Source organism: Micromys minutus (assembly GCF_963924665.1).
Source record: "Micromys minutus genome assembly, chromosome: 24".
NCBI lineage: Eukaryota > Metazoa > Chordata > Mammalia > Rodentia > Muridae > Micromys > Micromys minutus.
This window is the reverse complement of record NC_137959.1, coordinates 2,810,719-2,837,027: the sequence shown is the minus strand read 5'-3', so window position 1 is coordinate 2,837,027 and position 26,309 is coordinate 2,810,719. Positions and strand designations below refer to the sequence as shown.

Below are 26,309 nucleotides of genomic sequence, written 5' to 3'. Positions count from 1 at the left end.
TTACCTTAACTCTGTAATGACTTCCCAAGTCAGTGACAGTTAGGACACATCTTACCTTCAACTGTGGAAGAGGCACAAGGGTGGTCGCCCCCTGCACCTTGCTGTCTGTGTGGATTTTCAGGAAGGCCTGCTTGGAAAGTTATCACCCACCCAGTGCCTGACCTCGGAACCTAACTTCTCCATGGTTTATTGGTGCTTTGGACATCCTGGCCCAGGATGTTGTTTGATTTCCTCTTCTGGTAATGTTCCCAGGGCATGTGCCATGTTTGTAGAATTTCAGATAGGTAAGTTTGAGGCTGTTGTAAAGTGTTCTCACAGTGCAGTTCTCTCTGAGTGGAATTAGCTGACCATTGTCTCTCTGCCTAACTGCTGGGCTCTCCATTCCATACAACCTTTTAAAACCTAACTAGTAATGGTGGTAATGCAACTGGGCCAGCAGTTTGGCAGCAGAGAACTTTCTAAGGCACATCTGTCAGTTTCCCTGTGCACCTCAGATTCTTGGAAAGTCCCCATTAGTAGGTACAACAGCAGACAGGGTTTTCACTAGCAAATGCTTGTCCCTGGCAATTTAATAACTACTTATTCTGTTTATACATGAGGGGGCAGTATGACACCATAAAGTAAACACGCTGTTAAATCAGATTGTTTTTATTGCTGTATAGTAATTTTTAGGTGAGATTGCTAGGGTGTTCAGGTAAATCCTTCAGCGCCAGTCTTTCACTGTGGACACAACACTGTCACATAAGACACATGGTTGATTCTAGTCAGATGAGCAGGTAGTAACCACAGTGCCTTTTGAGTTTACATTTCCACTCTTTCAAAGCTAGGAGCTGGCTCTGGGGAGCCTGTTGGTTACCCACAGTTCAGTGTCTGTCAGGCCGATGTGTCTGATGTTTTATTTCATGGCTTCCTTGAAGGCTGCAAGGCGCGTGCGTGTGCTGGAGAGGAGCCTGTGATCTTAGGTCTGAGTGGCCTGGGAAAGTCCATGATAACTCACCACAGTGCGGTTTGCCTCTCTTTATGACACACATATAACTTTGTCCAAGGGAAGACAAATCACCAAGCAAAGAAGCAGCACATTTTAATTAATGTTACTATATCTGATATATGAATGACATTGTAGATAAATCAAGGTGGTAATGTTCTGGGTTTCAGAAATGGAAGAGAGAACTATCAAGAGGAGTGGGAGGTATCAAATACATCGATGATCTCTAAAGCATTAAATAAGGGGCTTATGGAGAATGTAAATAAGACTCCAGGCAGGCCACTGCAGAAGCCCAGCTATTTTCAAATGTGTAAAAAATGTTTGCAAATCGATGTTTCTGTTTGTGTGGTTGGGAAATAAGATCAAGTCGGATGCTTTGAAGAATAATAACCCTTTGTGAAACTTAAAGGGTCCTTAATGCTTTAGTAATGCATCCTGGCTAGCTTCCTTTGGGGGGGGCAGCTATGATCTTTGTCTACCCCAGGAGAAAAACCATTGTTCTTGCTTTCTTGTGGAAAAATACTTACTTAAAATACAATGATTTGGTAGTGTTTTAATTTTAGTGAGATGCTTTATTCTGAAATTTTGTGTTAAATATTTTCTGATGTCAAATTCAGAGGGCTGGATTTTGGCTCTGGCTCATCACTAATGAACCCCAAATCTAACGTGGCTGGATTCTGTTTGCTCCAGTAGTGCCCTGGTCTCATTCGTTTGGATACCCACTGTCATGCTTCTTACCAATGACAGATTTTTCGGACCTCACCTGATACCGCATTCGCTGAGCCCGCATGCCTGTCAGCATCGCCCCCAAATGCTCCACCGCGACAGTCCAAGAGACAAGGGCAGAGGACGAAGAGACCGGTAGCCGTGTACAATCTCTGTCTGGAGCTGGAGGAGGGTAAGGTGCTGGTTGGGTTTTCTGCTCAGTGGCATGTTGACAGCTCACACACCCTCTGGGCCGTGTGAGGTGCTTCAGTCTCTGTTCTAATTTCTTTCTCTCCAAACATTGTACTGTTTTAGATTAACAGGGAGGGTGACGCTTTCTGGTCAGGGAGAAAAATGCAAGTTTCTGTTTTATGTTTGTTTTTGTTATGCACAGTTCTTTTTCTATTTTGAAGACAGCTTAAATTTCTTTTTTTGGAGGACTTGTGTGACCTCCTGTGAGGTTACATAACCCAGAGACAAATGGCACTAAAATTAAAGCAGGTCTTTGATGTGAGGAGCTGCTGGAGCCCATCCCCTGCTAATGCGTCTGGATTAAAGGCACCGGTCACTGTTGCTGTAGGGCTTTGGGCGTCTGCACCATACTGAATTTCTCGTACTAAGCGGACTGAAATTCTCTTACTCAGGTCAGAAGCCTGGAGTGGCAGACAGACCTGCTGCCTTTGAAGTTCGGTTGCACGAGCTGGGTTCGGTGGATCTGGGGCAGGGGTTGGCTCTTCTGTCCAGTACGGCAACCTTGCCAGCTAGCCTTCACCTCACAGCCATGTCTGAGCTGTGAGCCCCACAGAAGCTGATTGGTGATTTGTGATCATGTGGTTTTTACATGTGGCTCTTGTCAAGACTTTGTCCTGTTGAGTCAGTTCTCCAAACTTAAGAGGTTTCTTGAGGGTTTTTTTTTTTTTTCCCTCTCCTTCTGTCTCCTTGTTTCAAGTTCTTAAATCTCTGTAATCCTTTCTAAGGCCCGAGGTTGTATTGCTTGGAAACAAATTACAATACCCACATCATAAACACAAAGAGAAAAGTATCTATTGGTTCATGCAACTGGAGGTATATGCAGAAAGACCCAGGGTGCCCCTGTTCGTAATACTGGGGGTATGAACTTCTTTTTTAATTTCTCCATGTGCACATGTGACAGAAATACAGTCACACTGGAGAAATGCATGAATCATTAATATAATTTTCTAATGTGTGTGGGGGGTGGGGTGGGGGTGGGGAGGTGTCAGCCATCCTGTAACCTATCTTGAGGAGACTCTTCTTGAGTTTGGACCTCACTGACTGGCCTTAATCTGTGGGGATGTCTGCATCTCTGCCCCAGTAGATCATCCAGTGCTTGGTTTACAGGCCGGTATGGCCAGGCTCAGCTTTTGGTGTCAGCTCTGGGGATCCATACTCCAGTCTTTGAGCTTGTGCAGGAGAAACTTTGAGGATGAGGCGTCTCCCCAGCTCCCAGAACTTCTCTTTCCACTTGCGATCCCAACTGTGTGTTCCTTTCCCCTTCTTCTCACTTTCATTCTTTGTCAACAGAGTTGCTAATAAGGAGTAAAACTGACTGGTTTGAGTTTCACCTTCTCTCTTGTCTCACCTGTTCTGAAAGGAATGTTAATAAACAGTGACACAAGCACGTGTCAGAAGGTAGGAGAAATACACACAATCAACAGCTACCCAAGGCGTCGTCGGGGAGGCGGCACTGGCCGTGCCATTGTGAAGGTGGTCAGGCAGGCTCTTCTGAGATGTACCGCCTTCTCCTGTGCGTAGGGATGAATTAAATCCTCGGGAGTCAATGGAGGTGCTATCTTTGTGCTAAGCTTCTAAATGACTATTAGTGACTGCGGAATGTCTGTTAGCAGCATTCACATCTTTGATGGAAAACCCAAGATGCTGTGTGGCGTATATTGTTCTCAAGCTGTAGGTAATATATTTTCCTCAGTGCCAGGCTCTGCCATGGAACCACAGCCACCAACCATGTCAGACTTCTCAAATGCTACTTGGTTTTTCTGTCTTATGTTTAGTTACATGCCATTTTACTGTTTTCTCACTTATAACTTTGTTCATTCTTTGCTGACAAACTGGCTTTTCTCTAACTTTATTTATTTGAGATAACTTTTTTTTTTTTCATAAAATGTATTTTGGTTATGGTTTCCCTTTCCCCCAACTCCTCCCAGATCCTCTCCACTTCCCATCTACCCAGGCGTCTTTAAAAAATTGCTAAGACAGGATGAAATAAAATCAAAACAGAATACTCAGGGTTTGGTTACAGTGAAGAGACACCATGACCACAGCAACTCTTATAAAGGCAAGTGTTTAACTGGGCTGGCTCACAGGTTCAGAGGTTCAGTCCATTATTATCATGGCGGGAAGCATGGCGGCGTGCAGGCAGATATGGCGCTGGAGGAGCCGAGAGTCCTACATCTTCATCTAAAGACAGCCAGGAGGAGGTTATTCCACAGTTGGTGGAGCTTGAGTACTAGGAGACCTCAAAGCCCGCCCCCATGGTGACACACTTCCTCCAAAAGGCCACATTCACTCCAACAAGGCCACACCTCCTAATAGTAGCTCTTCCCATGGGCCAAGGTTTTAAACACATGAGTCTGTGGGGGCCAAACCTATTCAAACCACCTCAAGGACAGAACAGGAAAGAAAGAAAAAAAGCCAAAAAAGTATACATTCACACACTTACAGAAAACCAGTAAAAACAGAATTGGAAACTATAATTTGTAAGGACAAGATTGGTAGGTCTCTCTTTTTCTTTTTTTTTAAAGCCCATACAAAGCATTTCGAGACAAAGTCCTCCCAAACCACCATTGTGTCTGTACTGTGTTGGCTGTCTGCTTCTGGGCATAGGGTTACTGTAGGAAGAAGCGTCTCTTATGGTAATCTCTGGGGACAGCAGAGTGCTCCTAGTCATTCTTATTGCTGTGCTCTCAACAAAATACTATTGGGTTTCAGTCCATGGCCTGTCTAGTCTCAGGTCAACCGTGCATTTTTTGTTTTCAATTATCCATGTGTTGGTGTTGTTGCTTGAGTGTATATCTGTGTAGCCCATGTATGCAGTGCCCATGGAGCCCAGAAGAGAGCATTGGATCCCCTGGAACTGAAGGTACCATGTAAGTCCTAGGGATTGAACCCAGATCCTCTGGAAGAGCAGCCAGTGTCTTAACTGCTGAGCCATCTCTCCAGCCCCAGTCCACCCATCTCAAAGCTGTTAGAGTTAGAAAAGCACCTGAGTTTGGTGATTGCCTGAGTTTTGTATTACCTTAAAGGTGAGAAGGAAATACAGACCAGTTGAACTCGAGTATTCCCCTTTATTGTTGAAGCTAAGCTTCAAATTTGAGTTTGTGACTATGTTGAACAGTAGAGCAGGGGACATCTGAGAGGAGGCGGGCCTTCCCCTATGCTTACTGTATAAGCCCCGTGTGAGGTACTTAAAAAGCAGTGATGCCATCGTTAACATTCCGATAAATCTCATTTTTAATTGTAATTTCTGTCAGAGCATCGTGCCGTGTGGGCCAGGCTGGGCCTGTGCCTCCAGTGATCCTTTTATCTTAGCTTTCAGAGTCCTCACCACAGTGCAGTCCACCACGTCCAACCCACCTTTTTAGTCTTGCTGCCGGAACCAAGAGTACCTTCTAAACCATCGAATTTTAAACTTTCTGAAGGTTCAGAAACCCATTTAAGAATATTCTTTAGCATTCTCACAATAGTCACTTCCTGTGTTTTAGCTGACATTATTTAAAATGTAGTATGAATCTGCTATAATATTTTACTGTGACAACGTCCCTGTTCTCCTTGTCTCATAGAGTACGGTGAATTCGACTTCATAAAATCTAGCATGAGTACTTCTTGTTTAAAAGGTAGTTTTCCCTGCTGAGATTTGAGGGGAAGACATGAGTGAGCCAGATTACTTGTGGTTTGGTGCGCCAGTCTGTGCTGAGTCAGCGAGTCAGTCTTGAAGAATGCTTAGCTGGGTTGGGCTTAGCATCCAAGTGAAGGTTTCTGGGGGAAGCCAGCAGGCCTGCGTGGGGCAGTGCCCAAGTCATAGTTAGTGTTTTACTGCTCTGAACAGACACCGTGACCAAGGCAGCTCTTACAGGGACAACATTTAGTTGGGGCTGGCTCACAGGTTCAGAGGTTCAGTCTCCTATGGCAGAAGCATGGCAGTGTCCAGGCAGAAATGGTGCAGGAGGAGCTGAGAGTTCTACATCACACACACACACACACACACACACACACACACACACACACAGTGACAAAGCTTCTCCAACAGGGCCATACCTTCTAATTGTGCCACTCCCTAGGCAGAGCGTATGCAAACCATCACAGACAGTCTCCAAAGCACAGAACCCCACCTTGAAGTAGCACCATCTTAAGCAGGCTGACATGGTTTGGATGTCATTCCCAGGTTAAAAACTGACCACTCTATGCACCACAGTGTGGTGTTGGTTTTTTTGTTTTTAACTGAGACTACCCTGTGGGCACACTTATTATTAAAGTTGTCAGGATCAGGAAGGCTATGAGCCTGGTTATAGAGCGATTTTGATATAGGTACTAAGCAATTGAAAACAATTTTTGTCGTATGATTGAATGACATTCAATTCTTTTGAAAAGGAACTTAAATTTTTAGTTATTTCCTTAAAGCTTGTTACTATTGTGAGTGGAAGCTACTATCTAGTTCTCTTAACTGAAGCAGCCATTAAGTCTTCTGGAATGCTTGCCGTTTATAGGACTATACAATGCGAATTTTCCTTCAGCCTTTAGTAATCCCTTGAACATCAAAGCTGCCTCGGTTTGGCTGCGTCTGTCATGGAGTAACAGAGTCTGAGGTGACTTCTTGGCGCTTTGCTCGGCTTTGCTCAGCTTTGCTTGGTGCGTTTCTTCCTTTTGCCGTCCTGTCTCGGTTTTGATTTTCTCAGAACTAGTGCTAACAATAGAAGCAGCTTCAGGCTGTGCCAGGCTGCTCCTGCCCTGTGCTCTGTCCACACTCACTGTTATGAGGAGGGGCTGCTGCGTTCTCTGTCGCCCCCTTTAACATGGAGGCAAGTTTGTGAGCCTGCTTGAGATGACAGCGCCTCTCTTGCTGTCCTTTCAAGGTAGGGGCAATAAAGAAGTAATGGTTTGAAGAACAAGGAGGAGAGGGCCATCTGAGTTTTGACTGAGTTCTTGCGTCCTTCATTCCAGTTCTCATTTTAAACAGAATTAGATGTTTATGGGACTAGTAGTTATATGCATCTTCCTTAATATAATTAGATATTCTGTGCCTGTCTTCTGTGCATGATATAGCAGTTTACTTCTTTAGGCAAGTTAAAAATATGATTTAGAATCTTCTGGAAGCCAGTTGGTAGGATACAGCATCCTCTACTGTTGGTCAATTGGCAGGATACAGCATCCTCTACTGTTGCTCTGTCTTGGGTATCGTTGGGTTGTCACTTTTAACATTTGGATGACAAACGTGTTAACTGCAGCACATTTTGTTGAACGTATTATTGTAGTCCTGCAGGGTGGTGGAGAGAGTGGGGGGAACAGAGAGAGAAGTGGGGGGAGAGGCAGATAGAGCAGGCCTGGCGCTTCCTTCTCAGGCTTTGGGGAATGCATCCTTATCTGGTTCAGCCTTTGAAAGCCGAGCAGGACAGAGGGACCACGGAGAGATCCTGTCAGCCACCACTCCGTGCCACATGTTGCCAGTGGACACTAAAAATGGTAACCAGCCAAGGTAGACTGAATCTTGATTTTGAGGCGTGAGCAAGAAAAGAGAAGATGAGAAAATGGTCTGCTAAATTTTTCAGTGGATCCTTAAGTACTATAGGAAAGTATTCTGGGATATCCCTAGCATGTGTCGATTGTTTAAAAATTATAAAATAGTGAACATGATTAACTGTTGAAGTTTTTGTCCCTCATTTGTAGCTTTTATGGTAGTGGATGCTGGAATTGGAATAGATGTCACATTCCTCACGAAACCCTTGAATAAGCCTGTGTCATGCACACGGCTCAAGCTGATTGCTAATTACAGTCATGGTGTATCTGCGGCTGAAGGAGGGGGAGGCAGTCACTGGTTCTGTGTTTGGCAAGCCCAACCGTTCCTTCTAAATAGTGTTCCTATTGCCGGGGTTCTTTTGGCAAGATGACTCTGGTGCAGAAGAACGAGAAGAACACTAAGTCGTTGTCAGTGAAGGACAGGAGCTGCGATCTGGAAAGGCCGTGGAAAGGGAAGTATGAAACACCAAAGTGTTATGTCTTCGAGTTCACAAACAAGACGAAGCTGACTTTTTCCAGCCCCTCTCCTAAACACTTTTTACGCCCATCTCCCTCCACACACTCAAGAGACCACCCACTTTTTAGGTTATTGTTATATAAACATAAATGAATAAATATGGAAACATGACCTGCTGAGTCCATTTCTAAGGATGAACACATGACAAGTCCCTAGGGAAGACTCATTCTTATTTCTCAGTAGTTGTTAATCACGTACAGCTTCTCGAGTAGGGGTGAGACCCACCAGATTTCTTCAACCTAGTGTCAGTTGGCACTGGGATTGGACTCTTGTTTCACAGCGTGTACACTTTGATCTGTAGGCTCAACCCAGCGCAGGGAGCTCACTACTGTACAAACATGGCAGAGATGCCTGATGCATCCTCGTGGTCCCCAAGGGAATGTCCGTATGAAGGCCGTTTCTGTATTGTCAGGGAGTTGTAGCAGCCTCGTCTTCCCCAGAATGTTAGCAGAGCACTCCCAACAGTGTGAGAAATAGAAGCACCCGGAAATCATGGTTGGCATGTGGAATCACCGGTACCCTGCAGCTGTGGCTTTGCTTGCAGACACATCTGATCAGTTTCCCATACAATCTAAGCAACCCACGTGGGAGCCGCCCTCTGTCTTGGGGTTGGAAATGGTTCTTCCCACTATTTTTGTGATTGTTCAGTCTGATATTGTAGCAGTGGGCTCTGGGTCTCAACTTCCTGAGCATGGGAGCCTCTTACCACCCCTCGGAGCACGCCGGGATTCTTTGGTGGAGAATTTCTTACTATGTCGTAATGCCGAGTCTGAGACTGAGCCCAAAATATGGCAGCCCATGTAGACTGATGGTTTTTTAACTCATTTTTACAGTGATGGGATCAATGGGTTAGAAAAGGCAGCTCGAAGCTCCCAGGCTGGAATTGAGTTGTGGCGTGCAATACATCATGCATGCAGCCGCCGTGTGGGCGGCTCCTCCGAAGGCTGCTGGGAGCTCATTTCTCGCTAGCGACAAAGCAAAAGGCAACTTCTCCAACTTCCTGTGTGGTCTCCACTAGGCCTCTGTGTGGGAAGAACACAATCCCTTTTCTAGGTAGAACAAAGGGGGGGTATTTAACACCTTCAAAGGAACTCATCAAGTCACTGTGGCGAAAGTGAGGTCTTTGCAGGTAAGAAGCCTGTACAGAAGAGACAATCCCCGTCAAGCTCTGCTCCCTGCACAGCTTGCTCTTTCTTCACCTCTAATAGCTTTTATTTTAATTTCTAGTTCTGAATTCAAGCAGCTGCCGCTCTCTTTTTAGGCCTCTCTGAGAGTCTTGCAGCGTAGGAGGGTCGGGCTGTCTAAGAAACATCTTTTCAAACCAACCACAGTATTGTTTATCCTGAATGAAATAGAGTTTTTAAGGCTGTCAAGAGTGACTGATTTAAAGTGTTTTCTTTGATAGGCAGGAAGACGAGCAGAGATATCTTAAAGTGGAAGGTTTTATGCCAATGTGGCCAATTCCAAATTACTTACATTGCTAAGAGAACCCACACGGAGCCAGCAGAGCCTAAAGGTGGGCCTGCAGCTAAGGCAGCTGAGCAGGCCGGCTGCTCCCCCCACACAGCTGTGAGGAAGAGGAGTGTCCTTAGCTGCAGTGGCACATCTGGGCCTTGACCCCCCCTCAGAGCTTGTGTGTGGAGGTACAGTGTCACCTTTGTGTGTTTCAAAGTGTTTTTTTCCTTTGAGCCTCTTCAAATGATTTTTGTTGCCTTTTGGATTTATGGATATTTTCTAAGCCATTCAGGCCTTTTTATGTGTGAAATGTAATTGTGATCATGATTTTATTTTTCTCTTTGGTTCATAATAGGAATCACAGTTATTTAATTCCATTTATCATCACCTTTTATAGAAGCCAAGATGTATACACTCTTTTCTTAAACGTGTTGATAGTGTATGGAAGAATGTGCCACACAATTGAGGAATGTAATGGCTAATTGCCATCCTGTCTGACCCCAGTGACCCCTAAGCTTGGGGTCACACAAGTGCAGGTAGTTTGTATCTCTCTGTGAAATAGAGAAATCGGGATGCCCCCAGCTGGCCACAAGGCCAGGACTGCCAGGCCGTCTGGCTCTCAGATGTCTTCACTGTGCGACAAGCCGAACAGGCAAAGCCTCCAATAACAATGTTTCCACCACTGTGAGTGAAAGGACGCTGGAAGAGACTCCCCTTTAAAAGAAACATTGTTTAAATGCACAGCAATCCTAGAAATCTAGGGATGTAATCAGCTCTGACAGATGGTTGTCCCACGGACTTTGAGAGTCTGGTAATTGTGTTTACATCATTTTTATCGAAATTGATTGTTATAACCCATGACATACACGTGTATATACAAAACCCATGCAGCCTGTTATGTGAACAGAAGCATGTGTGCACGAGTTCCAGCTTCCTGTGCTAGGGGTCAGCTTGAGATTTTGAAATAGGAGGACCAAAAAGCAGAGCCCTGGAGTCACGGTGGGGTGGCCCTGTAGGCATGGCCAGCTCTCTCTGCCTGCTGCAGCCTCCTCCTTCCCCCTTTTCCTTCACCACTGCTCACACCGCTCCCGCATCTTGGGCTTACAGTGACTGGAGACACTTGGGTAACAGTTTTGTTGATGGTAAGCTTAAGTTTGTGTTTAAATGAACCTGGACTGAAGTCCTCACCTTCCCTTGATGACTTTTATGGCCTCAGCAAATTCCCCGCTGTGCCTTCAGAGTTTGTGCAGTGTAACTATGGCATGGTTTTTCCAAAGCACAGTTCAGCTCCCGTGCATAGTGGCTGCTCTAGAATTTTAGCTTCTGTTTTCCTTGTGGCCTGATACATGGAATACATCCATTGGTATGCTTTCAACAAAAATGTGATTTGGTCTGTTGGATGATTTTCATCTATCCTAATACCGAGGATTGTTGGTAGCTAACTCCTTTGTTTGGTAATTGCTGGTAATTAACATTAGGTGCCACAGAAAAAGCCAGGGCGGAGAATAGGTGAATAGTTGCAAGTCTTAGTACTTGTACAATTACACCTGTGGTTCTCAACCGGTAGGTCACAACCCTGTGGGGGATTGGATGTCAGATAATCTGCATATAAGATATTTACATGGCCATTCATAGGTGTAGCAAAGTTACACTTGCGAAATAGCAACGGAATAATTATATGGTTAGGTGGAGTCACTGCAGCCTGGGGTATTAAAGGGTTAGGGTTAGTTTAAATTAGGAAAGTTTAAAACCACTGGTCTACACTGTCTCAGTGGGCCTAGAATTTGTGTTCTATACACAGTGCTTGCAATTTCCTGAGTGTCAAAGCACTGTGCATTCTTGGAGTCTGAGGTTTCTAAGGATAATGATAATGTGGCTGTTACATGGTTTTACTTGTTGCTGAAGGTAGAAATCTCAGTTTCAAGAAATGCTAAGAATTGTAATCATAATAAATGCTCCACTTTGCAGGCTCGACAGTTTGAGGTGCCTTCTGTTGACTGGCCTGGCCTTTTTTTTTTTTTTTTTTTTTTTTTTTGTATTTGAATTGCTGCAGACCTCCATTGACTTTTGCTGGTGGCGTTGTGGTCCTGAGCGGTAACCCCAAGGCCTGATAACTTCTGCAGCAATTCAGTGATGGCGTCCGTTTGGCAGACGCTATCTTTTGTTTTCTTTTGTTATGGGCATGACTACGATACAGCTGATTGCCTCATCAGCGTTCCCCAGTGTGTACCTTTGGCTTGTTTTAGCTGCCTAATAGCTTCCTCAGGCAAGTATTGTGATCAACTTTCCCTTTGTTTTTGGATTTTTTAAATAAAAAGATTACATTACTCCCTCCCTTTGCTTCTTCTAGTCCGTGCCATGTCTCCTCTGTTGAGAGAAGGAATAAATGCATTAGAAAGTCTTTCTGCCTTTCCATGCCTTGGTACTTTAGTTTGCAGCTGGGGAGCTGACTTTTCTCTGGTTCAGACCTTTATGTAGTCTTGTTCTGTATTTTTGGGATTAGAGGGTGGGAGCCCCCTTTCTTAGAGGTGATTTCAGATTCAGAAATGGCTTTGCCAGTAAGAATGAATTCCCTCCCATGGCTGCCCTCACCAGTCCATGTGTTACTAAGCTTTAGCATAGTTTCCTTTTGACTTATTCCATGAGAGCAAGATGGCACAGAGGGAGCAGTGCCCACCGTCCTGTGACAGGTGCCACTGCGTTATGTTGCATAACTAAGAAAGAGGTGGGGTGCTGAGTCTGTGCTGGCCCGGGGCCTGCATCCCCTGCCCTTACCCTGCTCTCACCCCCCGACTTCTTGCGTGCCTGAGAATTCTTCTGCTTCAGTGTCTTGAGTATCTGTCCATCGAATCAGGCTAGACACACCCTTCCCCTGGGCCACTGTCCCTTGGGTCTCACGGTTTTGTTTCTGTCGTGGGCATCTACCAGGGTTACTTTCCCCTATACCACCTTCTTCTAACCTGAGCTATAAGGAGTTTCCTGAATAAAGGAGTTTTCTGTTCATGGGAATGAAGATTTGTCAACTAAAGTTGGATTTGAGTTTTCTAGGAAGATAATTGGTTCATTCACATTTTAATAACGTCTATTGTTAAAGCTGAGTTTTCCAACCAATTTTTAAAGAACAAAGTAATGGGGTGTGGGTTTACGTGCACTTTCCCAGTTAAGATAAACTAATATGTAAGGTAATAGTTTTTCTCATGTACATGTGTTTGTGTGTTTATTTTGCTCAGTGTTTTGAGACACAGTCTCTCTGTGTCGCCCTGGCTATCTTGGAGCTCTCTCTGTAGACCAAGCTGGCCTTGAACTCACAGAGATCCAACTGCCTCCACCTCCTATGAGCTGGGATTAAAGGTGTGCGGCACTCCTGCCTGGCTGGTGTAGGGTTTGATGGAGGTGGACTAAGTATCTGGCCTCAGAATTCTGAAAGAGAGTAATTGTAGTTCCTGTCTTGCTTCTGAAGGGTTCCTTGTATAGATCTGGCGTACTTGCCTCTCTTGACAGTGTGGCATAAAGACAGTCTGCCACAGTTCTCTGACCATGGCAGCCTTGTCCGGCTAGCATATGGACGGCTGTAAGAGGAGCACTTGAGTTTTTCTCTGGTTTGTAGGTGTTGATTGGATTTTGGATCTGCTGTGCTCCTTCCCAGCCTTGCTGCCTGCAGCCTCTCTGCTGGGCACTGCTCTTTCCTTTGTGCGCCATGGTTTCCAGGTGGAAGAACCCAGGATGCTCTGACCGCCTGCTTCTAGGGTGAGCGGCGACGGGACCTCCTGACTTTGTTGGACAACTGAGGAGTGGAGAACTTGGAAGAAAACAGTCTTAGTTGAAAAATAGCAAGCTGCAGCAGTCCATGCTGGAGTTGAGGAATGTTCCACCATCCACAGAATTCACACCCAGTGACTGGAAACCAGCCAGTAGATTGATGTGGTTTCAGGACCTGGGCACGAGAGTAAAGCAGATGTGACTAATCCTTACATGTCCAAATTACAGTGCGGAATTTCAAACTAGACTGATTGAGGACAGTGGTTGCAAGGCGTCATTTACTGCAGGCCACTGTTATCCATGGCCTGTGTTGACTGTGTTGGGAAATGGCACTGCCTGACCCACAGAACTTTACTTCGTGTGTCCTCTGTCCTCTGTCAGTCCAGTCCCATCTGCTGTGTTGGCTGAATTACTCCATAAGCACAGGTTAGCTCCGTGCAGGCCACCGCCACATTTGCAGTTGAGCATGAGATTTCCGTGTGTGATCTAAACTACAGTAGCTGTCTGAGCTGGGGAGGGGGAATGGACAGTTTGGCATGTTTATGCCAGTCCAGGGATCAGCACATACTAGTTTTGGTAAAGTATACTAACCCAGATTTTACTTAGTTATACCTTGTGGTTGAGGTCTAGATACAGATGAGGGCAGGCACAAGATAAGACAAGGCCTGTGATTGGACAGTGAAAAAGATAGGCGGGGACAGAGGTTTGGAAAAGCGGAGGCGAAGGAGAGGGAGAAGAGAAGATGGAGGATGAGGATGACCCAGACCCATGTGGCTTTAAATAGCTACAGGTAGCTATGAATATCTTATAAGGGATGGATTATTACATGACAATTTGTCTTATCTAGGTGGGCAGTTTATTGTATGGACATTTTTGGGGGTGAAGATTTACTGATGTAAATCTGATTGCTAAATTACAAGCTTCTAGAGTTTTGTTTTTGTCAGGCTACTGGGATTTGTGACAACCCCAGGGGGTGGTAGCTGGGAATGCAAGCAAGGTGTGCTACAGTGAGGCTGCTGTGGGCAGAGACTGGCCAAGAGGGCTGCCGCTGCAGGGGACAGTGTGGCGTGGCACGTGGAACAAGTCGCCCTTTTCTAATATTTACTGCTCCGGTATCCATGGAAACGAGCCCTGCCAGAGCGCCTCAAAGCTCTTTCCTACGCCCTCCGTGTGTCATGGGTGACGTTTGAGAGGAAATGGGGTGGTGCTGCTTGTGAGTGACTTTCTGAATCATGGGAAATGCTGGCTGGCATTATGGCAGGAGGCTGGTTCTGCAAACACTACCAGGAAGTCCCCTGATTTGTATCAAAAGTAAGATGGTTGGTATTGAGGTTTGAATCCATGTCTGTATGCTTAGAGAAAGTTACTGGATGGCAGCTCACGTTTTTTCTGTTGATTTCTACTGTGACCTCAGACTTTTTCTCACCAAGCTTTATATATGAATAAGCAATGACAGCAGTATTTGACGGTGAACTCTTACGTACAAGGTAAAGGCAGCAACTCTATTCCAGTAAATTCTGTGAGACTGTTCTTTGGCTGTCAATACTTGGGAAGATTATCTGTTGGCATGAAATGTTCTTATTTCCTAATATTTTAAAACTATTGTTATTTTTGTTTTTGTTTTTTTAACTGTGCCTCACCAAGTTTAGTATTATCATTGAGTTCTATTTCTTAGTTTTCTTCATACCTTTCTTAGTAACTCTAGTTTGCTGACATGGGAATTTTGAAGTACAGCATTTTGTTACAAAGTCTCGATTGTCTTGCAATTCTCATCTGCTGTAAGATAATTTACAAATATTTCTTTTATCTGTAGTGATTTGAATGAGGACTGCCTCTGTATGCTCTTATGTTTGAATGCTTGATCCCTTCTTGGTAGAACGATTTGGGAAGGATTAAGAGTTCTCTTTTTCCCTTCTCCCTAACCCTCCCTCCCTCCCTCCCTCGCTCCCTCCCTCCCTCCCTCCCTCGCTCCCTCCCTCTCTCCCTCTCTCCCTCCCTCCCTCGCTCCCTCCCTCCCTCCCTCTCTCCCTCCCTCCCTCCCTCCCTCCCTCCCTCCATGACTTTCTCAACACGTAATGTCTCAGCTGCTGCTCCAGCGCCATGCATGCTTTCCTGCATGCTGCCTTACTTCTCTCCATGATGGCTAGGGACTCCCTCTGAAATCGAGCAAGCCCCAGGGAAATGCTTTCTTTTCTAAGCTGCCTTGGTAACAGTAATAAAATAGAACGGTGACTGAGACAGTATTTAAGACTTTATGGTTTTCCTTCAAATATATTGGATGTGATATTTAAAAAATATCATTATTTGTTGCAAGTTGTGTAGGTATGTGTGTGTTGGGGTGGTGATGCCACCGTCACAGGGGTGAAGATGTACAAAAAGAGACCACCTTGTACCAAATTGCAGGTCTCTTTTCTTTTACTTGCTATATGCTGGGTTGGTCTGCCTAGGGCCTGTCAAAGTCTGTCACCACAGTGTTGACTTTTTCATCTTTTCCTGTAGCTCATGGGTAGGTGTTGGAAGCTGTATCTTGTGGTTTTATTTCTTTATTTGACCTTGCTCTTTATTCCTGGTAAATAATCTTCATGCACCTACTGTCATTACCTTTTTTGGGGTCCTAGCACCTAGTACATCCATCCTTTATTACTGTGTTTTCGGTATTGTCCTTTTCACTTTAAGCTTGCTTCTTTACATCAGCATGTTGCCTAAGTTCGGAAGTGCACTTGGAGAGTCTCTGTCTTTAATTGTCAAGTTATATTCATTTTTATATAATTACCATCATATAACAATTTCTGTCACTGTGTGGTTTTCGTTTAATGCATTTGATACTTTTCTCTTTTCTGCCTTTTCTTTGAGAAGAGAAGTCAGCCTCCACGTTTCCGATGGTGTTTTTTCTTGTTTCTGAAGCAGTGCCTTTATTTGAGCCATGCAGTCAGTCAGCCTTCGCCACAGCCAGCGAGACAGTCTCTGCTTCCTCTGTTTTCTCACCTTTGCTGGAATTTCCTAGAATTTGAGTCTGGATTCTATGGGTTACTCCCTTCCTGTTTCCTTTATTAATGGCAGAAGTAGACTTCACTAACCCCCTGTTGCTTCTCTTGATAAAACATAGTAGCGTTTTCCTTTAAAAAAAAAAAAAAAACATATATTTTTTTTACACTCCAGATTTTATCACCCTCCCCGTCCACCCTCTGACTGTTTCCAAATCCCATATTCCCCACTCCCAGTCTCCATGAGGATGTTCCCAACCCACATGCCACCAGACCTCCCCACTCCCTGGGGCCTCCAGTCTCTTGAGGGTTAGGAGCATCTTCTCTGACTGAACCCAGACCTGACTGTCCTCTGCTGCATACGTGTTGGAGGCCCCATATCAGCTGGTGTGTGCTGCCTGGTTGGTGGTCCAGTGTCTGAGAGATCTCAGGGTTAGTTGAGACGGCTGGTCCTCCTATAGGGTCTCCCTTCTCCTCAGCTTCTCCCAGCTTTTTCCTAATTCAACCGCTGGGGTCAGCAGCTTCTGTCCATTGGTTGGGTGTAAATATCTGCATTTTACTCAGCTGCTTGTTGGGGCTTTTGAAGGACAGTCATGACAGCCCCCTTTTTGTGAGCACTCCGTAGCTTCAGTGGTAGTGTCAGGCCTTGGGGCCTCCCCTTGAGCTGGATCCCACTTTGGGCCTGTCACTGGATCTTCTTTTCTCCAGGTTCTTCTCCATTTTCATCCCTGCAGTTCTTTTAGACAGGAACAATTATAGTCAGGAGTTTTTGACTCTGGGATGGCAACCCCATCCCTCACTCGATGCTCTGTCTTTCTACTAGAGATGGCCTTACAAGAAGGGCATTTCATCTAAGGTCCTTTGAGTCCTGTGAGTCTCTCTCCTACCTGGTCTCTGTTACATTCTGGAGGGTCCCCCAACCTCCTACCTCCCGAGGTTACCTGTTTCCATTCTTTCTGCTGTCCCTCAGGGCTTCAGTCCTTTTACCCTACTCAGTACCAGATCATATTCACCTCTTCCCCATCTTCCCCCGTCCTTTCTTCCCCCTCCTTGTGATTGCTTTCTGCTCCCCTTCTCCCTACTGGGATTGAGGGGTCCTCACTTGGGGCCTTTGGTTTGTTAACCTTTTCTGAGTTTTGTGGACTGTATCCTTGGTATTCTGTACTGTTTTCTTTCGGCTAATATCTGCTTATTAGTAGGTATATACCATGTGTGTGTCCTCTCACTCAGGATGATATTTCTAGTTTTACCCACTTGCCTGCAAAACTCACGATGTCCTTATTTTATAGCTGAGTCGTACTCCATTGTGTAAATGAACGGCATCTGCATCCATTCCTCTATTGTGAGACATCTGGGTTCTTTCCAGCTTCTGGCTGTCACAAACGATACCACTCTGAGCACAGTGGAGCACGTGCCCATGTGGCATGGTGGGGCATCTTTTGGGTATATTTCCAAGTGTTATAGCTGGATCTTCAGGCAGTTCTGTTTTCAATTTTCTGAGGAATCTCCGATTGATTTCCAGAGTGGTTGTACCAGTTTGCAACCCCACCAACAGTGAAGGAGTGTTCCTCCTTCTCCACATCCTCGCCAGCATCTGTTGTCACCTGAGGTTTTGATCTTAGCCATTATGACTGGTGTGAGGTGGAATCTCAGGGTTGTTTTGATTTGCATTTCCCTGATCACTAAGGACTTTGAACATTTCTTTATGTGCTTCTCAGCCATCAGAAATTTTTCTGTTGTAAATTCTCTGTTTAGTTCTATACCCCATGTTTTGATTGGGTTGTTTGGTTTATTTGGTGGTTAACATCTTGAGTTCTTTATATATATTGGACATTAGACCTCTGTCAGGTGTGGAATTAGTGAAGATTTTTTTCCCCAATCTCTAGGTTGTCGATTTGTCCTATTGACCTAATCCTTTGCCTTACAGAAGCTTTCCAGTTTCATGAGGTCCCATTTATCAATTCTTGATCTTAGAGCCTGAGCCATTGGAGTTCTGATTAGTAAATTTCCCCTATGCCAATTAGTTCAAGGCTCTTTCCCATTTTCTTTTCTATTAGATTCAGTGTGTCTGGTTTTATGTTGCAGTCCTTGATCCACTTGGACTTGAGCTTTGTGCAAGGTGTCAAATGTGGATCTATTTTTTATTTTTCTATACATACAGACAGCCAGTTAGACCAGCACCATTTATTGAAGATGCTTTCTTTTTTCACATTGTATAGTTTTGGCTTCTTTGTCAAAGATAAAGTGTCCATAAGTGTGGTTTTATTTCTGGGTCTTCAATTCTATTTCATTAATTAACGTGTCTGTCTCTGTACCAGTACCATACAGTGCTTACCACTACTGCTCTGTAGTACAGCTTGAGGTCAGGGACGGTGGTTCCCACATTGAGAATTGTTTTCGCTATTCTGGGTTTTTCACCTTTCCAGATGAATTTGAGAATTGATCTTTCCATATCTTTGAAGACTTGTGTTGGGATTTTGATGGGTATTGAATCTGTAGATGGCCTTTGGTAGGATGGTCATTTTTACAATGTTGATTTATGAGAATAGACAGAACAGTACTTTCGGTGTCGGGTCTTTAGGAATTTTTAATGGCCAAAGATGTTTTTATTACAGCATCACATTTTAAATGACAGTATTCTTTTACCTTCTTTGAAGACTTGCTAGATTCTATTTTGTTCTCAGTGCTGTTGGGAATTCTTGTGTTAGACTGACTTTAATAGGATGTGTTCTTCATGTTTACATAGGTTTTGTTCTTTGTATCTGAGATACACACACATACAGATATACACACACGTGTATGTATGTATTGGTTTTTGAGACATGGTTTCTCTGTGTAACAGAGCCCTGGCTGTCATGGTCTCACCCTGTAGACCAGGCTGACCTCAAATCCGCCTCCCGAGTGCTGGGATTAAAGGTGTGCACCACCACACTCAGCATATCATCTGTAGTTCTCCTGCTCCTCCTGTTTGCTGTGTCCTTGAGTCCGTTGGGTTGAGGTCTCCTGCAGCTTAGTTCTTAGAAGTGTGTCCTTCTGTGTCCGTTGTGCGTCTCTAAGCCATTGACTCTCATCTTTCCTGCTCAGTTGTGTCCCAGAACCTACAGAAGCAAGAGAAGGCTAGTTATGGCTCGTGGTTTCAGGGGGCCGCGCCCTTGGTTGACTGGCCCTGTCCACCTGGACAGATCACAGTGGTGGAGCCGGCGGTTAGCAGAGGACAGCTACTGATGTCACAGGGAGAGGAGGCAGGCAGTGCGTCAGGAAGTCCTGTCAGGACTACTTCTTTCAGCTAGGATCTCCCGCCTAGCATTCTCAGAACATCCCTCAAACACTGCCACTAGCTGGGCACCAAGTCTGCAAGGCTTGGCTGTGGGAGCATATTCTGTATTCAAACCATACTTGTCTTACAAGTTCAAGCTCCCGATTCTTTGTGAAGGGAGGAAGGAGGGTGCCATGGGTGTGCTGGCAAGGATGCATTCGATCCATGGTCTCTCCTTCTCTTCTGTGTTCCCTCCCCTCTCTGGAGCTGGTGATTCCAACAGTTTACATACTTGGCTTAGAACCAAGTTTTGTTAGCACACAGCTAACAGAAAGGTAGATGCTCAAATTCAGTGCCTTGGGTAAGTGGATCTATTGCAGAGTTTTTGTTGAATGTAGTGTGCAGTGCTTCATTCTGCCCAAGGCCTAGTGGATGAGGGTCCTGAGAAGCCACAGCATCTGAGCACTGTCAGGTCTTCCAGGATTGACAAGTCCTGGGACTGTTACTTACACAACCACTGACCCTGAGCATTTCCTCCTGCCTCTGTTGCAGAGATGAAGGACAGGTGACAGAGGACATGTGTAGTACTGTCCGATTCCTGCTCCTCAAACCAACCCCCGGAATGGCAGTACTGCACTCCTCACTGCCCACAGGGTTCTGGGTTCCTGCATGAAAGACATGTGCGTGCTCACACACGCACGCACACGCTCTCACACACACATGCAGGCAGACACACCCACATGCAGGCAGACACACACACACATGCAGGCAGACACACACACATGCAGGCAGACACACACACACATGCAGACACACACACACACATGCAGACGCACACGCGCACACATGCACGCACACGCAGTCTTGCCACTTTTTAACCTCCGTTTGGCTGATGTATTTTCAGATAATCCCAACTCATCACTTATTAAAACCTATATTTCATCCTGCGGGCCCTGACCCAGACTTGCCGTCTCTCTAGCCACAATCCCCAGCTCTTACATGTTGACTATTTCATTCCTGCACGTCACAGGATCCTCCTTTCCTGCCATGGTGGCTCTCTCCTTCCTCCTCCCTCAGTTCCTTGCCAGGGAAGCTGAAAAACTCCTGTCTCTAGCTCCCTGCCCAGCTGTTGGCCACCGGCAACTTTACTTACCAATCAAAACCAACTGGGGGGTTAGGGACACTCAGTGCCTTACATGCAGGTTCTTCTGAAATTTTGGGGACCCAATTAGCATAATGCAAGCATCAGACCAAATCTTCAAAATTTGTGTCTTCATCCTTTTGTTGTTATGTGTGGAAGAGAGGAAGATTTCTATGAAAAGTTTCTTAGCTAGAAAAATCCCTGGCTGGCTTTATAAGAAAAGTGTAACTGTGTCCTTGTGGGTAGTTTCTTAGTTCTCAGCAAAGGTTTCTGATTCACTTGACAGAAGTCTCTGAGGTCACTCTGACCTAACATGGATGCCACAGAGGCAGCTTAAGGCTGACTTTGAACTAACCAAATATGCCTCTGTGAGGTTTGTATAAATTAGATCCAAGCAGTAAGTTACATATTCTCCTCCCTCCCCTCTCCATTTTGTTCTTACTTGGTTACTGTTAAGAATGAGGAACATGGAGGTGCTGCTCCTGCAGAGAGCCCGTTCCCAACAGTTGGAGAGCTACAGAGGCATTGTGGGATCTGTGCCATGACCACATTTGAGGCTAAGTGGAGGACTCGGGGAGCAGTCTGATTTCTGTACTATCAGCAAATATGTTTGAGAGGAAGGCAGTGGAAGATGGCGTGACGTCAGTGATGGGGTAGGGCAGCCTAAAGCCCTGCTCTTTCACATGTGCAGGGCAATGCTGCTGAGGTGGAGTGACCAGATGGTGAGTGGAGAGAACTGTGTGCTCGCTCTCACCGGTAAAGAAAGCGGGAGGAAGAGCCTGCCAGAATATTACAGTTAATGTTGTTACTGGCTGTAGTAGAACTAGGGGACTTGTGAGTTTTCCCTGCATGGTCTAGTTTCCTGCCAGTCTCTGTTTTGTTGCTTATGAAATGCTCAAGCTCATGATCGGGTTACTCTTGGGGCTGTCACTTGGTATGCCAGGGAGCTTTAGGTCAGTTCGACTTAGGCTGAAATCATTAGAGAGGTGGGGACATCGCTGGAGAAAATGCCTCTATAAGATCGGGCTGTAGGCAATCCTGTGGGTGGGTATTTTCTTAGTGATTGACAGCAGGGAGGGCCCAGGTCATTGTGGGCGGTGTCATCCCTGGGCTGGTGGTGCTGGGTTCTGTAAGAAGCAGCCATGGGAAGCAAGCCAGTGAGCAGCTCTCTTCCTAGGCCTCAGTATCTGTTCCTGCCTCCAGGTTCCTGCCCTGCTTGAGATCCTGTTCTGAGTTTTTAATGATAAATTTATGTGGAAGTATAAGCCAAATAACGCTTTCTTCCCCAGGTTGCTTTGGTAATGGCGTTTCATCTCAGCAATAGTGACCCTGACTAAAACACTTGGTGCTAGAGCACTTGCCCAGCATGTAAGACTCCAGCTCAGTCAGCCCTTCAAGAACAGCAACAAGAAAACAGCGCAGCCAGCGAGCGAAATGCACTCCTCTGGCACGCCTTTCTGGTTCCTGTTGAGTGAACCTGCAGAGTTACTTTCCTTCACCCTCCTTGTTCCTGAGTTCTGCCCACTGCAGTGCCTGGAAGTCTCCTGGGTCCAGTCTTTGGGTCTTGGTGCTCCCTGTAATCCCTGCAGTGACATCTTTGCAGCTGCAGGTGAATCGGGATGCTAGTGTGCAGAGTCCTGTTTTCTGTGCCTTCCCCACACTCCAGCCAAATCCAGTACTTACAGCTCTGGAGACTGCCAGGCGCTCCCCTGTCTTTTGCCCCTGATGTTTCTCTTGCTGAGCCTCTGTTCCCCAGTCTGGCAGTAATTTCTCCCTACTTCTGCATGTCTCCCAGCCCTCCCACTGTCAGGTTTTAAAACTTGTTATTTCTAAGTCTCTGAGCTCCTGGAGAGAGTTCCATTATGCAAATGCCACCTTTTGGGCTTTTTATTATCGGCCATGTCCGAGGTGATAAATGTGAGCACCTTTGGGCTGGGGACTGATGTTTTAAAGGTAAAGTCTCGTCCATAATGTGCCTGGTGAGTAGTCAGAGGGGTGGGAAATTGGAGATGCTTGTGCCCAGGAAGGGAGGCGAGAGAGAGCAGCCACTAGCGAGTCTTGTGAGAATGTTGGAATTTTTAGATCTCCTGTTCTCTGCTCAGTCTTGGACGTAGCTTTCATGTCCTCGAACTTTGAGTCCATTGCATTACCTCAAGTCTCTTGATTTTGTCTGGAAACACATTATGCTGGGAAAGTCGCAGACATGGTTTCCCTCCTCAAAACATATATGGTGGGAGCTGGGTGGCAGGCTAGACTAGGCTGTGAAGCCATTGCGTGGCAGCGAGCCGATGGTGGGTTAGCTGAGAGGAAAGTGTACGAACAGGTGTTGGCAGGTGTTTGGTGGAGGGTACGTTTAAGTTGGGTGTTGCCTGTTGTCTTGGTGACTATTCAAAATAAATGTCTGCTGATATCATTTTTGCTTGTTTTTTCACAGTACAGAGGGTGGCTGACACCTGAGGGTGAAGGCTGGCTTTCTAAAAGAAGTGAGAGATGAAGCTATCAGAGCAGGGCTGGGGCTGGGGTCCTGTGGTAGAGTGCTCACAGGGCTGGGGTCCTGTGGTAGAGTGCTCACAGGGTGGGTCCTGTGGTAGAGTGCTCACAGGGCTGGGGTCCTGTGGTAGAGTGCTCACAGGGCTGGGGTCCTGTGGTAGAGTGCTCACAGGGCTGGGGTCCTGTGGTAGAGTGCTCACAGGGCTGGGGTCCTGTGGTAGAGTGCTCACAGGGTGGGTCCTGTGGTAGAGTGCTCACAGGGCTGGGGTCCTGTGGTAGAGTGCTCACAGGGTGGGTCCTGTGGTAGAGTGCTCACAGGGCTGGGGTCCTGTGGTAGAGTGCTCACAGGGCCCGCACTGGATCCAGGTTCAGCTCATAGCAGATGAACAATAAGGTCCTAGTTCTCAATTATAAATTAATCTCAAAAGATGTAAAGCTCTTGCTTTAGAGATCACTGAATACATGGGCTTAGGTGAGAACTCAATAACTTTACTTGCAAACACATTGATCTGACTTTATCCCAGAACACATATTGAAGAAAAAAGTCTGGGCATGCTGGCATATGCTTACAGTTTCAGGGCAGGACAAAGGCAGATGGATAGGCCCCTGGACTTCTGGCCTTCCAGCATAGACTTTTTGCTGAATTTCAGGCCAGTGAGAGACCCAGTGTCAAAGGGGGAAAAGGCTCCTGAGAACACCTGTGGTGGGCCTCCATCCTCCACATACAAATATATTGGCAAGCCACACTATTGGGAGAAATTGCTATGAACAGAAGTTTGGGAAATGGTTTCAAGCCTGACTATCAGTGTACACAAGGGTTGTGATTCCGCTTTTTCCTATATACAGTGATTTTTGCCCCCTAAACAGACTCATTCCTGAACAGAGCTGAGGAAAAGGATGTTTCATGCTGGGAAAGCAGAGCTAGATGTCTTCATTTGATCCGTCTGCAAACATTCCTGTCCACCACGTTACTCTCACCTGAGGCTCACATCGCCTCTGGCAGTCAGGAAGAGTTATCCTAATAGAATGTGGTTCAGTGAAAGACCGTTTGCAGTAGGTCTGCCCTGGGAAAGGAGCTTCCCTGACTGGTGGTAAACACCCCAGGCGTGCCTTTAAAGGAAGACTGCTGCTCTTAGGCTCCTCAGACCTGCTTCTCATCCGCAGCCCTCTCTCTCCCTGGTAGGAAGGAGTCAGGAGGAAGGCTGACTTCTGTTGTGCACTCCGCCTCAGATCCAGGATGGGAAACTGAGTTCAGGACACTTGGAGCCTGTGTTGGCTGGGGCTGTTGACCTGCATTTGCTGCTGTGGCAGAGTTGGGCAATTGTTATGTCAGGAAAATCAAGGCCAAGTTAGTACTGTTCCCATAGAACTGCAAGTCACCTGGGGGAGTCAGTATTTAATGAGTTCTTTGGACAGAAAGGGCAGAGCTCTGCCTAGTGCCATTCCAGTGTGTGTATAGAAGCTGGGAGCTCCGTGTAAGCGGGAAGGCCGCTTGAGGGAAACAGCTGCTTTTGCAAGCTCTTTTCTGCGTTTCCCATTTCCTACAAGCTGGTAATACGTCCAACAGATAACAAGCATCGTTTATATGATGGTATAAATCGCACAGCTCATTTAGGACCCGTGTCTTAGCTGTGGCTTACGTTTGTCCCTGAAGTTACTGCGGGACCCAGCATCAGTGTTCACGTTTCCATAATAAACACCGATGATACACCAGCTTATGTTGGGTCACAGTGTTAGAGTCTTAAATCATGACTGTTGGCTCCCTTTGTTTTTAGGGGTGGGTGGCATTAGGGTACTCGTGGTAGAGATGGCTGTTACCTCTTGTCTGCCAAGGAAGCAAGAAGGGGTTGGGTCTCAGTGCCCCCCTTTAAGGACCAAGAAAACATCTCAGAAGGCTGCACTTCTTAAGAGTTCTGCCCCTTTTCAGCTGTGCCATTAGCTGGGAACCAGGCTGCTAAGGGATGAGTCTTGGGAACATTCAATGCCCACACTATAACAGCTCTGAGTCTTTGTTTTGTCTTGTCTTGGTGCAAACCTTCAAAAGTATCTACACACTCCCATGCGGAATTGGAAGTGTCATTTGTAAAGAATGTGACTGACTAGTGTCATGTGATCTTCAGTGGAGTTATTTCCTTCTTGTTTGAACTCCAATGCCTTTTTCCCTCCAGGTGATGGTTCCAGTCCTATCAAGGAGGACCCCCCCAGCAGCAGCCAGGACTCATTGTCCACTCCGTCTCCTACAACTTCGGCTGCCCACGGGCCTCCTGGACCAGACAGAAACCACCTTACCGCAGACGGAGGGAACGGTGGAGACACCACCACCACTACGTAAGTTGCTGTGTCCTGGTGCACGAAGGAAAGCCATCACTGTTTGACCAGCAAGCGCTCAAGCCATTAGATCCCAGGACACAACCTAATTGGCCAGCTGCCCAAGGGAGGCAGCAAGGCAAAGCCTTTGTTGAACATGCCTGTTTCCTGGCCGGAAGGAGATGGGTGTGGCTTCCAGAGTTGAGGTTGTGGTAGTTTGAGGCCCTGAGGAGGAAGTGCCCTCCCCTTCTCTCAGCAGAGCTTCACACTAGCTCTGCACACAGAAGGGGAGGGTGTTTGCACTTCCATGGGCTGCCTCTGGAGACTGTCCTAGAGTTCAGGTAGGTGACTCTTTGGTTGTTCATGTTGTTTTACTTCTTAGCATCTTGCCTAATGGAGATTTGGTCACTGACACCCAACTTTACCTCCTGTGTAAATCATAAGCCAAGCTCGTGCACAGCTTGGGCCCACTGGAGTAAATGACTCTAATACACACAGAAAACCTTGGGCTTGTTTGATCACATGGGGTCTTCTCTTGTAGTGCTGATGGAGCCTGAGAAACCATTGTAGGACAGGGGGTACTGAACCTTCAGAAAGCATCTGAGGGCTCGGAAGAGACAAAACAGATTTATGAATAATCACAAGACCTTACTTGATTAGTCAATCAAATTACATCTAAAATATATTTATAATTCACCCAGAGAGCATTAACATTTTTTAAACTAAAAATTGCTTAAAATAGATTATAGATAATGATGTCATCTGACCCTAGCTGGGCATGCTTGGAACTTTAAATGGATTGGAAAACGTTCTCCACATTACTTCGCTTTTTATAGCCTCAGCTGGATTCCTATGAAATCATTATGATCTTATTAAGTATTAAGAGAGGCTGGGAGGAATTTGGCATGCTGAAATTTTGGGGGTAACCTTTAGATGTCAAAAAG

General features: G+C 46.0%; 1 protein-coding gene across 4 annotated transcripts in view; it reads left to right on the top strand.

The window, feature by feature from the left end:
* The window catches only part of ARHGAP10 (Rho GTPase activating protein 10), a 226,039-nt gene that overhangs the window by 175,939 nt on the left and 23,791 nt on the right, over positions 1–26,309 (top strand). For all 4 annotated transcript variants that reach the window (XM_080937425.1, XM_080937427.1, XM_080937424.1 and 1 more), the window contains 2 exons: positions 1,733–1,883; positions 25,227–25,386. In XM_080937425.1, the coding sequence (XP_080793551.1) occupies positions 1,733–1,883; positions 25,227–25,386 (311 nt within the window). The remainder of the gene's footprint in view (positions 1–1,732; positions 1,884–25,226; positions 25,387–26,309) is intronic.